Raw genomic sequence first — 14,216 nt, forward strand, 5'->3', positions numbered from 1 at the left:
CACTTCTAAGAAAATAAAGAAAGGAAGGCAAGCAGCATTTCCAGCATGCCCTGTCCTTGGCACCAGTGTGCTTGTCCCTCCTTGCTGCTCCTTCACCCGGTGATGGAGATCTCCTATCTGCCAAAACTGAGGCACAAGGATCCCTCGAGCAGCTCCCCCTGCCACAGGAGCCCACACACCACGGGGACACCAGGGGACACAGGCTCTGCCACCCCCACCTTACCTGCAACCCCTCCCCACTCAGTGGGCTATGGACACCCTGCCTTGTCCAGTGCACACATCCCAGAGTTTGGGATGCCAAACAGCACCCCAACAGCCCAGACCTGCTGCATCCCACCCCCCTGCAGACCCCACGGAGCCCCAGGGGCCCCCAGCCCCGCTGGGAACCTGGCACCTTCAAAGCCCTGCCGAGCCAGCACATTAATCCCCCACTAATGACCTCGTTATTCCTAACGAGGCACATCAAGGGACCTGCTGCCCAAGAGGATTTTGCACCGGGGCTTTTGGGGATGGGGGCACAAAGGTGCCTGAGAGGGGAAGAAAAAAGGGATGAGGATGGTCTCCCACTCCTGCAGGGAGAGCACTGGCGCTGCCCCATTTCAGCAGCTCTGCCCCACACCGGTCCCCAGCCTGAGGCAGCAGCAGAGAACCCTCCACAGCCTGCACCCCAAAAGAGCCCGGCCTGGCTGGGCACACACCCTCCCACCCGCAGAGAAACAGGATCACCCTGTTAATGTGGGGGGGGACAAGACCCCTGTGTGAGCCCAACCCTCAGAGCAGCCACCCCAGAGTCCGGCAGAGAGCAAAGCACCGCCACCACCACAGAGTGCTTTATTTGTCACAGCCACGCCAGCTCACTGCCCTCCTCTCTGCCCCGGGGGCGAGCCCCAGGATCCCAGGACCTGCTTTTTTCTGGGAAGAGCCCCCCAAGTCAGGTGTCAGCACCCAGGGAGAGGTGCTGGGACCGGCAGGGAAGGGTCAGCCCCCTGCACAGCACACTCGGGACCTGAGAGGCAGAGAGAGCCAGGGGAGGGAGGGTATCACAGAGCTGCGGTGCCCCCACACCCCTAAAGGGATCCCCCCGCAGGACAGACACCCACGGACGGACAGGATCAAAAAGGAGAGGAAGGTTGGGGCGGGGCCTTGATGTGACCACGCCTTTATAGGCGGAGCTTTGGCGTGATCGGCTTTGGGTAACGGGAGGTTTCTGTAGGGACGGGGGGATGTGTTGGTAAATAAACCCTTCCCGGCATCATTTTTGTGGAGTATAAAGTGGAACACAGTGTCATTCACTGGGTGAACATCATTATTATTATTATTATTATTATTATTATTATTATTATTATTATTATTATTATTATTATTATTATTATTATCATCATCATCATCATCATCATCATCATCATTATTGGTACTATTATTATCATTATTATTGATATTATTAACAGTAATATTAATGATGTTGTTAGTTATTATTGTTACTGTTAAAACAAGTTTTTTAAAAAAATATTATTAAAACCTTTTATTATTAAAATAATATTATTGAAGTATTGTCGTTATTAAAATATCGATGCTACTATTAAAATATTATTAAAATATTGTTGTAAAATGTTAATAAATAATAATATCAAAACACTTTCAATAAAATAATATTATTAAAATATTATTGACAAATTATTATCGTATTACTATTATCATCATTATTAATATTACTATTATTATTATTTTCAAGGCATAAACTTGAGGGCTGTTTTCAGGCTGCTGGGGCACCACATCTCTGGGGCTCAGCACAGGTCAGGCTGCAGGAAGGATCTTGGATCCTGCTCCAAGCTGCCACATCCCGGGGGGTTTGGGCCTTGGTGCAGGAGGATGGGGCTCACCAGGAGCAGCCACCAAGAGCAGGGATGATCCCCTGGCTCAGAGGACCTTTACTGGTTGGGACTCACAGCTCAGAGCTGGGTGCAAGAGCCAACCCTGGGGTTGGGGTCCCCAGTGCAGCCAGGGCTGAGGTACAACATCACAGCTGTCGGGGATCCCCATGGCAGAGAGGGTCCCCATTGGAGCCAGCCCCCCAGCAGTCCCAGGAAGGCACCAGCACTCGGGATTCCTGCCTGTCTCCAGCTGCAGGGTGACCACAGGTGACCCCCCACCATGCCACTCCCACCGGGGTGTCCTCCAGACAACCTGCACCTCCAAATCCCTGCCAGGGACATCCAAAGCCCAATCGCCCCAACCTGCCCCCAAAGCCCGAGTGCTCCCTCATCAAGGCAAGGAGAGGGAAAAGTTCCCTGTTGGGGTGCTCGGGGGAGTCACCCCAAGCCCCACAGTCACACCCTCATCACCACCAGCAATGACCTTTCAATGGGACCACACTGAGGAAACACCACCATGAGCTCTCAACTGCCCTGACCCCCCCAGAGCAGCACCAGTCCTGGGAATAATTTCCTTTTTTAAAAGCTGTTGGTCAAACATCAATGCTTTTATTTTTTTCCCCTGACCTTTTTGCCTTTTTTTTTTTGTTGTTGTTGTTGTCATTGGTTTTTTTTGGAAGGGGAAGGTCTGCAGAAGGTGGAAAGTAATCAGGTTTTGGACCTGGGATAAAAAATAGCTGGAGTAGGCTGGGCTGACTCCTTGTAATTAATAGTGTGCCTCGTAATAGGATTCTACAGCCTTCGGTGCTCCCTGGGAACACCTTTTTACATAGGATATTGCTCACGATGGAGCAGCAGAGTTTTGATTTATGGGGGTTTGGCCTCCAAGAAGCACCTGGGGGAGGTGGCCTGACTGGTGGGTGGTATGGGGGGGGCAAGGGGCCAAAGGCAAGGAGGGTGTTTCTGGCGGCCTGGCAGCCAGGGCAGGGGAAAGGGCTCTGTGGGGGGATGTCAGTGATCTGGGGGACAGAGCTGGTCCTGGGGCTGGGCCCTCTCTGCTCCAAAAGGGAGAAGGAGGAGGGTGAGAAGGGGTTTGGGGCACCCTACCCAACATTACTGGGTGATGCTCAGGGTACAGGCTCAGTGGGGGAACCAGCTGAAGCTGGGGAAGCCCACAGAGAGCAAGACCCCACATTGCCCGGGGAGGGGAGGAAGGAAGGAAGGGGGAGAAATGTTGGGAGGACACAAAAAACCCCAGGAGATGCCATAGCAAAGAGTTAAAAGCAAACACAGCAGTACAGAGCGGGAATGGGGGAGAGCAGGAAAGCGTGGGGGAAAGGGAGGGGGTGGGAAAAAGAGTAGAAAAACCCAGAATCTTAGGGGGTCCAGGATGGAGTACACACCCCCCCACATGTGTTGGTGCACCTTGGAACCTGCGGGTGTTAAACCTGGCCAGGGATCTCCGCCCATAAATCACCGTAACAAGCGCGGCCGCGCGCCTTGTTCTTGTCTGACCGCAGCCAGCACGACAGGAACGGCAGAGGAGTGTAATAATTAATAATCATTAGAATAATAATGTATAAAGACAGTAGCAAAGCAATTAGTCAGAGAGGGAGCGTTTGCTAGTCGAGGTGGGGAGTTCCAGCCCAAACAGCCCGGGGAGGAGCAGGGGAGGGACAGGAGGGGGATGGAGGGTTGGGGCGTGTAGGGGAGGATACCTGGCATGTCCCAGCGGAAGAGTGGGATGTGTGGACACCAGTCCTGCTCTCAGCAGAGGAAGGACCCCGGCTCCAGCCCTGCCTGCAATGTGAGCCCCAGGCTCGTCTGCCCCGCGTGCCTCGGTTTCCCCATCCCTGCATGGACGCTGTGTGCTGGAGAGGGCTGTGGGAGGAGTCGAGCCCTGGGTCCACCAGGCTTTATTTTGGTTATTTCCGAGGGAAAGCAAGCAGAGGGTGCCAGCCAGGCTCTGTCGCGTCCCCTGCCTCGGGGTGGGTGTCACTCCATCCCCAGCTGGCTCTTCAGGGCTCGCAGATGTGCCGTGTTGATGTTGCCGCCCCCGCAGACCACGACCACCACGGAGCCCAGCGGGCTCCGCAGCTTCCCCTCTCGCTGCAGCCGCTGCAGCCGCCCCGTGTAGAGCGTGGCCAGGGCGGCCCCACACGCCGGCTGCACCAGCATCCTCTCGTCATCTGTGGGGACAAGACCACGGGGACATCCCGACACCTGCAGGGACTGCCTGCAGACACACGGTGCCCCCAGCACCCTGACTTCAGCAGCTCCCAAGATCTGGTGATGTCCCCATCACCCCTGTGATGACCAGCTGGCCCCACTCACCCAGGAACTGCTCCACAGCCCTCACAGCCTCTGTGTCCTCCACCACCTGGGAGATGATCTGGCACTCCTGGGCACACTCCAGCGCCCGAGCTGCCACTGTCTTGGCTCCCAGGCACTTGGCCACACTGGGACATGAGGGGACAAGGTGGTCAGGGTGGTCTCAGGACCCCTCAGTGAGCTGGGCTGAGCCCTGCCTGCTCGTTGCACATGTGGCTGCTCACCTGGTGATCTCAGGCAGGGTGACCAGCCGGCCAGCTTTCAGTGCCTCGTGGAAGCTGTGGGTTCCGTGGGTCTCAGCAGCGATGATGGGGATGTCCTGCCAGCCCACCTGGTGCAGACCCTCCACGACACCAGCCAGCAGCCCCCCACCACCCACTGACAGCACGATGGCATCTGGTTTGGTCTCCAGAGAGTCCTTCAGCTCCCAGACCAGGCTGGTGTGACCCCGCCTGCAGGGCAAGGGGGGCAGGAGAATACAGCCTGGGGGCACCCTGAGCCAGCCCATATCCCAGGGATGGGAATTAGGGGTGGGAGCTGGGCCCTGGCAGCACTCACCACACCAAGGGGTCATCAAAGGGGTGGATGCTGACCCAGCCCTCCGTCTTCAACAGCTCCTGGGCTCTCTTGTTTGCATCATCAAACGCCTGGGGTGGAGGGCAGTGGGGGCTCAGAAGGGCTCCACACAGCCCTGTAGTGGGTTTCTGGGGCTGGGTTTTGGTAGTGGGGGTGGGAGGGAGGCTACAGGTGTGGCTTCTGTTGGAAGTTGCCAGAAGCTTCCCCTGTCTGATGGAGCCAATGCCAGCCAGCTCCAGGATGGGCTTCCAGCCTCTGGCCAAGGCTGAGCCAATCTGGAGTGGCAGTGACGCATTCAAGAATGAAAAGTTATTGTGTGGATGAAGATTCCAACCAGGGAAGAGCAGAGTGAACAACAATGTAAACAGCAAGGTCAGTGCAGAAGGAGGGGCAGGAGATTCTCCAGGTCCCGGAGCTGAGGCCCTGCAGCCCATGGTGCAGACCAGGGTGGGGTATCTGTGCCCCTGCAGCCCATGGTGCAGACCAGGGTGGGGCATCTGTGCCCCTGCAGCCCATGGAGGAGCATCGGGATGCAGAGACCCCCCTGCAGCCCATGGAGGAGCCCCTGGTGGAGCAGGTGGATGCAGGAAGGAGGCTGTGACCCCGGGGGAGGCCCAGGATGGAGCGGGGTCCTGCCAGAGACCTGTGGCCCATGGAGAGGGAAGCCCAGGCTGGAGGAGGTTTTTCCCAGGTAGGACTTGTGGCCCCTAGGGGGATCCACGTTGGTACAGCTCATTGGTGAAGGACTGCACCTCATGGAGGAGTGACCCACGGGACAGCAGTTTGGGAAGAGCTGCTGCCCGAGGGGTGGACTCACGCCAGAGAGGTCCATCAAGGACTGTCTCCCGTGGGAGGGACCCCATGGGAGCAGGGGAAGGACTCCAACTCCTCTCCCTGACAGCAGCAGAAATAACAACTGACCATAATCCCCATTCCCTGTCTCCCTGCACTGCTGGTGGGGAGGAGGTAGAACTTGGAAGGAAGCAGGGGTGGGGGGAAGCTGTTTTTAAGATTATTTTACTGCTCACTCTTTTGCTCTGATCCTGTTGGTAGCAAATGTAATTAATATCCCCACTTTGAGCCTGTTTTGCCTGTGATGGTGATCAGTGAGTGACCTTTCCCAGCCCTTATCTCAAGTCCTGAACCCTTCATTGTTTTATTTTTCTCTCCTCTGTCCAGTTACAGAGAGAAGTGAGAGAGCAGCTTTAGTGGCTACCTGGTGTCCAGACAGGGTCAACCCACTACAAGCCCTCACACCGCAGGGATGTGTCCCTTGTCACCACGGGCGGGGGTCCCAAGGGTGACCCTGCTGCCGTGCCAGGGTGCAGGAGATGCAGGAGAGGGACATTTTGGGATGGGATGTCAAGCACATCCCCAGCATCACTGAGCAGGCTGAGGTCAGGCTCAGCCCCCTCTGGTCCCCCCCAGGCCCCAGTTTTTACCTTGCCATAGACCTCCACGGTCGCCCCCAGCTCCTCCAGCTTGCGCTTGGGGATGGGGCCGCTGGTGCTGGGGATCACCACGGTGATGGGCAGCCCCAGCTTCTTGGCTGCATATGCTGCTGCCATACCAGCATTCCCCCCTGTGGGAAGCAGTGGCTCAGGCAGGGCTTGGCCCCCCATACATCCCCAGATTCCTCAGGGAATCAGCTCGGGATGGAGTTACCTGAGGAGCAGACGAAGTGGCGGCAGCCCTTCTTGGCAGCCTGAAAGGTGGGAGAAAAAGAGGGAAGGGATTGCCTGTGTCCACCTGCCATGTCCCTCATGGGGGCAGGAACAGTTCCCTGCCCATGCCATGCCCACACTCACCTCCTGGCAGAGGTGCCCGATGCCCCGGATCTTGAAGGAGCCCGTGGGCTGGACATTCTCCAGCTTCATGAAGACCTTGGTGCCCGCTGCCTTGGAGAGGGGCAGGCTCTCCAGGATGGGCGAGACGACGTGAAAGGGCTTCTGGCCCCCACCAGGCTGGGCTGCCATGGCCCTGGTGATGGATGCTCTGCCAGGGAGAGGTGGTGGAGTCACCAGATCCTCCCCATCGGTCCACCCCACAGCCTCGATGCCCACCCCAGGCTCGGTGTGGGGCACAGGAGCCCCTCAGGAGGGAAAGGGCTGTCCTCAGTGTTTCCTGCCAGCTCCAGGATGTAGGAGCACCTATGGGGTCTCCCTATCGGAGCCCCAGGTCAGGCTGTGCCATCCCCTCCTCCATCCTTCTGGACCCCATTTCCCGGTGTCCGCAGATGCCCCTTGCACATCCTGTCCCATAACCCAGCCAGGGTCGCCGCAGGGTGGGGGTTACCTGGTGTCCCCTGGGGCCTCGCTGCGTGTCCCCAGCTGCTCACCCGCCGCCGAGTCTGGGGGACAGAAGAGGGAGAGGTGACGTCGGAGGGGCCGTGCCGGTCCCTGTGCTCAGCAGCGCAAGGGGCGGCGGTCAGACATTGCCCCGGCCCTTCTGTTTGCTCAGCACTGTGGGAGTTTTACAGCCGCGACGCTGGACCGATGCCGAAGGCGCCTGGCCATGGCTGGGCACGCTGCCGGGTGTCCTGGCCAGGACAGGCACGTGTGGTCCTGCCAGCCAGATCCCTCTGAATGCTCGGGAGATGGGATGTGGGCACCCAGGAGATGGGGAAGGGGAGAAGCAGCTCCCAAATGATTTTGGGGGTTGTTAAGGGCTGTTCTCAGGTCCAATCAGAAACATGTCCCAGCAGATTTTAGGACTTTGCCCATTTGACCCAGGGCAGCCTGCATACCCCAAACCCCCACATAAGATACCACTTATTGCCTCCACATGAGCCATCACACCCTGCCAAGCCCCACACCCCACAGCAGCCCCAGAATCCTGTCTAAGCTGCACATCCCAGGGAGGCTCAGTCCCTCCACCTGTATGAGCCCCCCAAGATGAGACCACCATGCCAGGCACCCAGCAGAGGGTCAGGAGGGGTCTGGGTCAGGGGGACCCCCCTACAAAGGTGCCCCCTGATCACCCCTTGGAGAGGGCCAAGCTGGAACAGTCTGAAAGCAGAGATTGCACGGGAATCCCAACAGGGAGACACTGCACAGCAGCTGGCACATGCACATCACAGCCAAATGGGATGCACTGGGAATATCCCCACCCTCTTCAGTTCTGACCCACTGCAGGCAGACAGCAATAAAACAGACACAGAATATCTGATTTTGGTCCCCTTGTTACCCAGTGAGTAGCTAAAAGTTGATACAGTTAATGCACTGGGTATCTGAATGCACGGGCTTGCTTATCAAACCCATATCAGGCTGGAACCAGAGGTCTTAGTGCTGTGACTGGAGATGAACATCTCCATATCAAACAGGGCCGGGACTCTCAGTTAGGCGACTGAAGGTGAACAACTCCATATAAGGAAATAATTAATAAGCTAATAATCTCTGGGAAATAATTGACATAGTCCAGCCTTTATATGAGAAACAGGTTGACTATCTCTATAGTGTAAATAAACCACTAATTCAAAGTCGTGGTGTGTGTGACAGGAAGAGATGTCCCTCGCACACCTGGCACCAAAAATAAAGTGCAAATAAAGCTTTCTAATACTACAAAGAGTGTTTTAATCCCGATTTTCAGTGACACCCTGACCCTAACTGTGCTGCAAATGCCCCTGGGAGCATTCTTGCTAACAGGCAGTGGGAGCTGCAGGGCAGCCCTGCTCCTGATGGGATGGGAGAGGGCTGGGTCCTTGGTGGCAGGAGCTGGGGAAGGGGTGCAAGGAGCAACCAAGAGCTCCCAGGGAAGAGGCTGGGGACCCCCTTGGTGAGACCACCATGTGTAAGCTCAGCCCTGGGGTGCTTCAGAGTCCTTTTCCACACTACACCTACTTCCTCCTCTCCCCTTTGCCGTCTTTTGACTCTATCCCTGCCCCAAGGAAGGCAATGCCAGGCTGTCACCCCATCACTTCCCTTGGCCAGAGTCCCTGGGTGACAGCACCATGGCAGCTGAGGTGATATTTAACAACTTCTTGGGTTTCCACTTCAAAAACAAAACCAAAACACAAAAACGGAGGGGAAGCAGCAACCCAGCCACTGTTGCAATTCCAGCATGCCCTGTCCTTAGCACCAGTGTGCTTGTCCCTCCTTGCTGCTCCTTCACCTGGTGATGGAGATCTCCTATCTGCCAAAACTGAGGCACAGGGATCCCTCGAGCAGCTCCCCCTGCCACAGGAGCCCACACACCACGGGGACACCAGGGGACACAGGCTCTGCCACCCCCACCTTACCTGCAACCCCTCCCCACACAGTGGGCTATGGACACCCTGCCTTGTCCAGTGCACCCATCCCAGATTTTGGGATGCCAAACAGCACCCCAACAGCCCAGACCTGCTGCATCCCACCCCCCTGCAGACCCCACGGAGCCCCAGGGGCCCCCAGCCCCGCTGGGAACCTGGCACCTTCAAAGCCCTGCCGAGCCAGCACATTAATCCCCCACTAATGACCTCGTTATTCCTAACGAGGCACATCAAGGGACCTGCTGCCCAAGAGGATTTTGCACCGGGGCTTTTGGGGATGGGGGCACACAGGTGCCTGAGAGGGGAAGAAAAAAGGGATGAGGATGGTCTCCCACTCCTGCAGGGAGAGCACTGGCGCTGCCCCATTTCAGCAGCTCTGCCCCACACCGGTCCCCAGCCTGAGGCAGCAGCAGAGAACCCTCCACAGCCTGCACCCCAAAAGAGCCCAGCCTGGCTGGGCACACACCCTCCCACCCGCAGAGAAACAGGATCACCCTGTTAATGTTGGGGGGGGCAAGACCCCTGTGTGAGCCCAACCCTCAGAGCAGCCACCCCAGAGTCCGGCAGAGAGCAAAGCACCGCCACCACCACAGAGCGCTTTATTTGTCACAGCCACGCCAGCTCACTGCCCTCCTCCCTGCCCCGGGGGCGAGCCCCAGGATCCCAGGACCTGCTTTTTTCTGGGAAGAGCCCCCCAAGTCAGGTGTCAGCACCCAGGGACAGGTCCCAGGCCTGGAGAGCCCCGTGGCGGGGAGGGAGAATGGGGGGCTCAGCCCCCTGCACAGCACACCCGGGACCTGAGAGGCAGAGAGAGCCAGGGGAGGGCGGGGTATCACAGAGCTGCGGTGCCCCCACACCCAGCTGACCCCTAAAGGGATCCCTCCACAGGACAGACACCCACTGATGGACGGACAGGATCAGCCCACGGGTGCCTGTTCAGTCCCAGTGGACCTTGACCGGGGGGAACGTCCAGAGGTCGGGGTGGCCCATGTGGAGCAGGGAGCTGCAGGGGGACGTGCTCCAGCGGAACGGGGGCACATCATCCCACGTGGGGCCACTGGCAGCCACCAGCCCAAAGGAGGGGACCATGCCCGAGGAGGTGACCTGGAGCAGGGGAGACAAAACAAGGTGTGAATCAGCACAGTGGAACGGGCAGCACAGCCTGGGGGAGCTGCAGGGGGGGGTGCCCCCTGCAAGAGGAGATCCCCCCTAATGGGGCTGCCTGAATGCCCCACCTTCATGTCGGTGCCGCCGTGGCAGCGCTGGCGCAGGGCAGGGAAGGGGTAGGTGCCGTTGGGGGGGTTGAGGTCAGAGCGGGCAGAAATGGCGTTCTCGGCGTTCTGGGGGGGGTCACAGCCCCGGCACCGTGACAGAGGGTCCTGCAGGTAGTTGTTGGACCTGCCAGGAGAGGGGCCAGGAGTGAGTCACGGGGAAGACATAAATTTACAACGATGGGAAAATATCACACCCAAAGGTCGCAAAGCCCTGGGGGGTGTGGAACAGCCGGGTTTGGGGGGTCCCCAGCACAGACCTCATGAGGTGGATCATGGAGTCCAGGTCATGGACCAGCGTCTGGTTCCGGCGGAAGATTTGGGCCCGCGGGTTCTTGTCGTAGGTGAACCAGTCTCCATACTTCCTCACCAGCTCCAGGTTCCCGCTGGCATTGAAGATCTCCTCAAAGTACCTGGGGGGGGGACACCCAGAGAGTCAGCACTCAACAGAGGGGTGGGTGGCAAGGCCCAGCACTGTTGCCCCCCTTTACGGGGCAGCTGTGGATGGGATGGGGTGAATGGCACTCACGGTACGTTGTAGCTGGCCCAGTAGCCCTGCTGGTACAGCAGCTCTGTCAGATCAGCCTCTACCACCAGGCCCCTGCGCTGGGAGGAAGAGCATCGGTCAGAGCAGAGAGGAAAGATCCAGTGGGGATAAGGAGAGATGCCTTAGGATGGGCTGGGACACATGCTGGAGGTCCTTACCGTGTTCCACCCCAGCCAGGGGTGCTGGGCACCCATCACCTCTACACAGGCATCCCCAGAGCCTTTAGCCACATCTCCATTTCCCACTGCCCACCCAATGGGCTGGGGCAGACATGACCCCCAGGGCTTTCCCAAACCCACAGGGATGGGAGAGGAGATGCTTCCACTGTGGCTCAGCTCAGCACAGGAGCTGCTGCTCAGGGAGGAACGGGGTCACTCACGGGATCTGCTCCAGCACGGTCAGCACGCCCGCTGATGGGCTCGCTCCGCCTGGCGTGAAGGCGTTGTAGTCCACCACCATCCACTGGTTGTTGTAACTGGCACAGAGAACAGGAATTGCATCCCTCTGGCAGCCAGCCTCCTCCCAGGGACTCTCCATCCAGTCCCACCTCACCCTGGGGATAAATTCCCGTGCCCCACCCCACCCCACTCACGTGCCGCTGTTGAACCGCCGGAAGACAGTGGCCCACTCGGGCCCGCTGCGGGCCAGCCGGTTGGCCACGATGTTCCTCAGCCACTCCAGGACGCTGCCCCGCGGGTCCAGGTACTTCCACCGCGCCGGGTTGTTGTTCCCGATGGTGGTTTCCAGCGCTACCTGCGGGGAGGGCAGTGAGGGGCAGGGCAGCGGGGCCGGGGAGGGGTCCCCGAGCGCCACAGCCACTCACCAGCCCACTGCTGAGGATGTAGAAATCATCCGCCGAGAAGATGGTGCCGGGGTAGGAGGAAAACACCTGGATGCTCCCGGGGATCTGAGACTTGCCTGGAGGGGGGATGCAGAGGCAGGGGGGCATCAGAAGGGGGGTGTGAGGCGCAGCCCCCCCAGCCCAGCCCACGCACCGCCGGCTGAGGCGCGGAAGGGCAGCGTGTACTTCTTGATGAGGCGCAGCATGGACTGGTAGGAGTTCCAGGTGTCGTGGGCCACCAGGAGATCCCGATTGCCCGGCAGCAGCTTCACTAGGGCAGAGCAGGAGCCTGAGCCCAGCACACGCTGCAGGGAGGAGCGGTTCAGGGCAGACTCCAGGTCCTCCAGGTCACCCCCCAACTGCAGCAGCCTGAGGGGAAGCAAGATATATGAGGTACCAGGGGGGGGACATCCCAGCACACGAGCTGAGCTGGCTCAGAGCTCTCTGTCTGTCTGTCCGTCCAGGCTGGAGCCATTTATTCATCCCACACTAATGCAGGCACTTGTGCTGGGAGCACCTTGGCAGTCAGATCAGGGAGGGAAGGGTGAGCACAGCAGTGGGGAAACTGAGGCAGGAGCTGTGGGGGGACCCACTCCCCAGATCATGGTGTGGGGAGGAGAAGAAACTGCTTTGGCTCCATCCTGCCCCAGCAGCAGAGGACAAGCACCCACAGAACATGGATGAGGTGAACTGGGAGCAGAACTGGCTGTCCCTGGACATGCAGGAATTGTCCCCACAGGATGCCCCAGCCACACCTTGAGACAACCACCTCCCACTCTCCACCACCTCCAAGAAGGAGCTTACAGGAAGCCAAAGGGTGCCAGGGTGAACCTGCCCCGGGGGAAGTCCAGGCGCCTGTTGTAGCTGTCCTCCAGCCCCTTCAGCTGCAGCAGGGCCAGGCGCACCTGGGGACAGGGGACAGAGCTGGCACCCGGCTTCCCCGAGGAAGAGGGGTGAGAGATTTTGGGGGATGGGCTCCCCCATTCCCCCAGGGGACGCAGCAGATCCAGTGGGTCCCAGTGCTGTTGCAGAGGCAGGAAGAGGCACAGGGGGAAGTGTCACTGTCAGCAAGATCATGACTCAGCACCCGTGCCCAAGGGTGGCCAAGTCACCCCCTGGGCACCCCAAAGGCACCACGTGAAGCTCCAGCACTGAGAAAGTCACGAGTCACTTCTTCTCGCCCCAGGGAGGGGGATCCACGTGGCCACATCCCTGTCATCCTGCCTGGAGCCCAGCCAGGACATCTCACTGCCCTGTCCCCGCCTCTGAATTGAAGCCCCAGCTATCCCAGGAGGATGCAGTGGGGTTCTCCTGGGGTGGGGGTACCCCATCCTCACCTGGTGCCAGTACTCGGGGTCCTGCCCCTTCCCCATCTGCTCCTCCATCCAGCCCAGGTTGGCCTCCAGGTAGTCCCGGAGCTTCTGGCAGTACTCGCTCTCGTACTTGAAGGGGCCGCAGTAGCCCACCATGGTGTTCATCCAGTGCATGTACATCAGCTGGGGGGCACAGCGTGGCGTCACCGGCGGGGGACAGCCGGGGAAAAAGGGAAGGGAAGGGGACGTGTCCTCCAGGGCCCCATTTTTGGAGGGGTCACCCCTTACCTGCTCGGTGACAGCGGCCTCGGCGAGCCCGGCAGCGTAGGCCTGCAGGCTGTCATTGTACGAGGCGTTGGTGGTCACCTCGAGGAAGGCCCAGCTGGGGGGGACACGGTCACGGAGGGCGGTCAAGGGTGGGTGATGGGTGGGACGAGGCTCCCCCGGGGCAGCCCCGCCACCCATCCCCGCTCGGCTCTATGCCCGTCCCCACCCGGGTCAGCCCGTGCCGTCCCTACCCGACGTGGGGGATGCGGTCATCGAGGCTGGCCCAGGCCACGGCGGCGGGGAGGCGGCCGGGCAGGACGCGCAGCCGCCCGGAGCCGGGCTCCAGCAGCACGGAGACATTGCGGGGCGCCGGGGCGGGGGCTGCCCCGGCCGGTCCGGCGGAGAGGAGCGGGAAGAGGAGTGGGGAGAGGAGCGGGGAGAGCAGAACCTCCGCCGCCAGCAGCGCCCGCGGGGCCGCCATGGCGGGGACACCGCGGGGCGGGGCCAACGGGGCGGGACCCGGGTGAGGCCACGCCCCCGTAGTGTGAATGGGGCGGTGTGTTGTTGGGGCGGGGCTTAAACGTGGTCACGCCCCCTTCGGCCGTCCCGCCATGACATGAATGGGGCGGGTCCGGTTGGGGCGGGGCGATCGGGGTGACCACGCCCCCAGCGAGCCCTCCGTGGGGTGAACGTCGAGTAGGGGCGGATTTTGGGGCGTGTCTTGTGGCGTGACCTTGGTCCCGCCAGCCGGCCCTGCGGGATTGGGGACCGTCGCAGCCCTCTAACAACCTGCGTCCCTCCTATCGTACTCCCCCACGACGCCACGCTCATATTCACGCCCCCATTTCAACGCCCCCCAACGCCCACGGGAGATGTGTGCAGGTCGCCCCCCCAGCCCCAGCCATGTCCCACCATTAAGGACCACGCATGGCCCTGGGGGGTCCAGCCCCAGC

General features: G+C 59.8%; 2 protein-coding genes across 2 annotated transcripts; both read right to left on the bottom strand.

Annotated features, from left to right (window-relative positions):
* Positions 1-1,750: 1,750 nt before the first annotated feature.
* On the bottom strand, positions 1,751-7,600 carry SDSL (serine dehydratase like). Its single transcript, XM_051805314.1, has 8 exons — positions 7,074-7,600; positions 6,587-6,773; positions 6,444-6,483; positions 6,221-6,360; positions 4,761-4,849; positions 4,427-4,654; positions 4,206-4,330; positions 1,751-4,060 (listed from the first exon to the last, which is right to left on the bottom strand). The coding sequence occupies exons 2-8, from the start codon at positions 6,752-6,754 to the stop codon at positions 3,867-3,869; spliced, it is 984 nt and encodes a 327-aa protein (XP_051661274.1). The 5' UTR covers positions 6,755-6,773; positions 7,074-7,600; the 3' UTR covers positions 1,751-3,866.
* A 2,000-nt stretch (positions 7,601-9,600) lies between these two features.
* PLBD2 (phospholipase B domain containing 2) lies at positions 9,601-14,040 on the bottom strand. The gene is made up of 12 exons (XM_051805300.1): positions 13,515-14,040; positions 13,285-13,378; positions 13,021-13,179; positions 12,488-12,588; positions 11,838-12,052; positions 11,666-11,760; positions 11,435-11,595; positions 11,222-11,317; positions 10,825-10,896; positions 10,556-10,708; positions 10,260-10,422; positions 9,601-10,128 (listed from the first exon to the last, which is right to left on the bottom strand). The coding sequence occupies exons 1-12, from the start codon at positions 13,742-13,744 to the stop codon at positions 9,961-9,963; spliced, it is 1,707 nt and encodes a 568-aa protein (XP_051661260.1). The 5' UTR covers positions 13,745-14,040; the 3' UTR covers positions 9,601-9,960.
* Between the last annotated feature and the right edge of the window lie 176 nt (positions 14,041-14,216).

Source organism: Manacus candei, unplaced genomic scaffold, assembly GCF_025592945.1.
Source record: "Manacus candei isolate 608988 ecotype Guabito, Panama unplaced genomic scaffold, ASM2559294v1 h1tg000064l, whole genome shotgun sequence".
Taxonomy (NCBI): domain Eukaryota; kingdom Metazoa; phylum Chordata; class Aves; order Passeriformes; family Pipridae; genus Manacus; species Manacus candei.

Bases quoted from the DNA above. Each gene is read 5' to 3' on its own strand.
- PLBD2 (XM_051805300.1), bottom strand. From the start codon at position 13,744: ATGGCGGCCCCGCGGGCGCTGCTGGCGGCGGAGGTTCTGCTCTCCCCG. The intron at 13,379-13,514 runs GTAGGGACGGCA...TGTCCCCCCCAG, and splicing joins GACCGCATCCCCCACGTCGG to CTGGGCCTTCCTCGAGGTGA. The intron at 12,053-12,487 runs GTAAGCTCCTTC...GCTTCCCCTCAG, and splicing joins CTGGCACCCTTTGGCTTCCT to GCTGCTGCAGTTGGGGGGTG.
- SDSL (XM_051805314.1), bottom strand. From the start codon at position 6,754: ATGGCAGCCCAGCCTGGTGGGGGCCAGAAGCCCTTTCACGTCGTCTCG. The intron at 6,484-6,586 runs GTGAGTGTGGGC...CCCACCTTTCAG, and splicing joins TCGGGCACCTCTGCCAGGAG to GCTGCCAAGAAGGGCTGCCG. The intron at 6,361-6,443 runs GTAACTCCATCC...TGCTTCCCACAG, and splicing joins CCACTTCGTCTGCTCCTCAG to GGGGGAATGCTGGTATGGCA.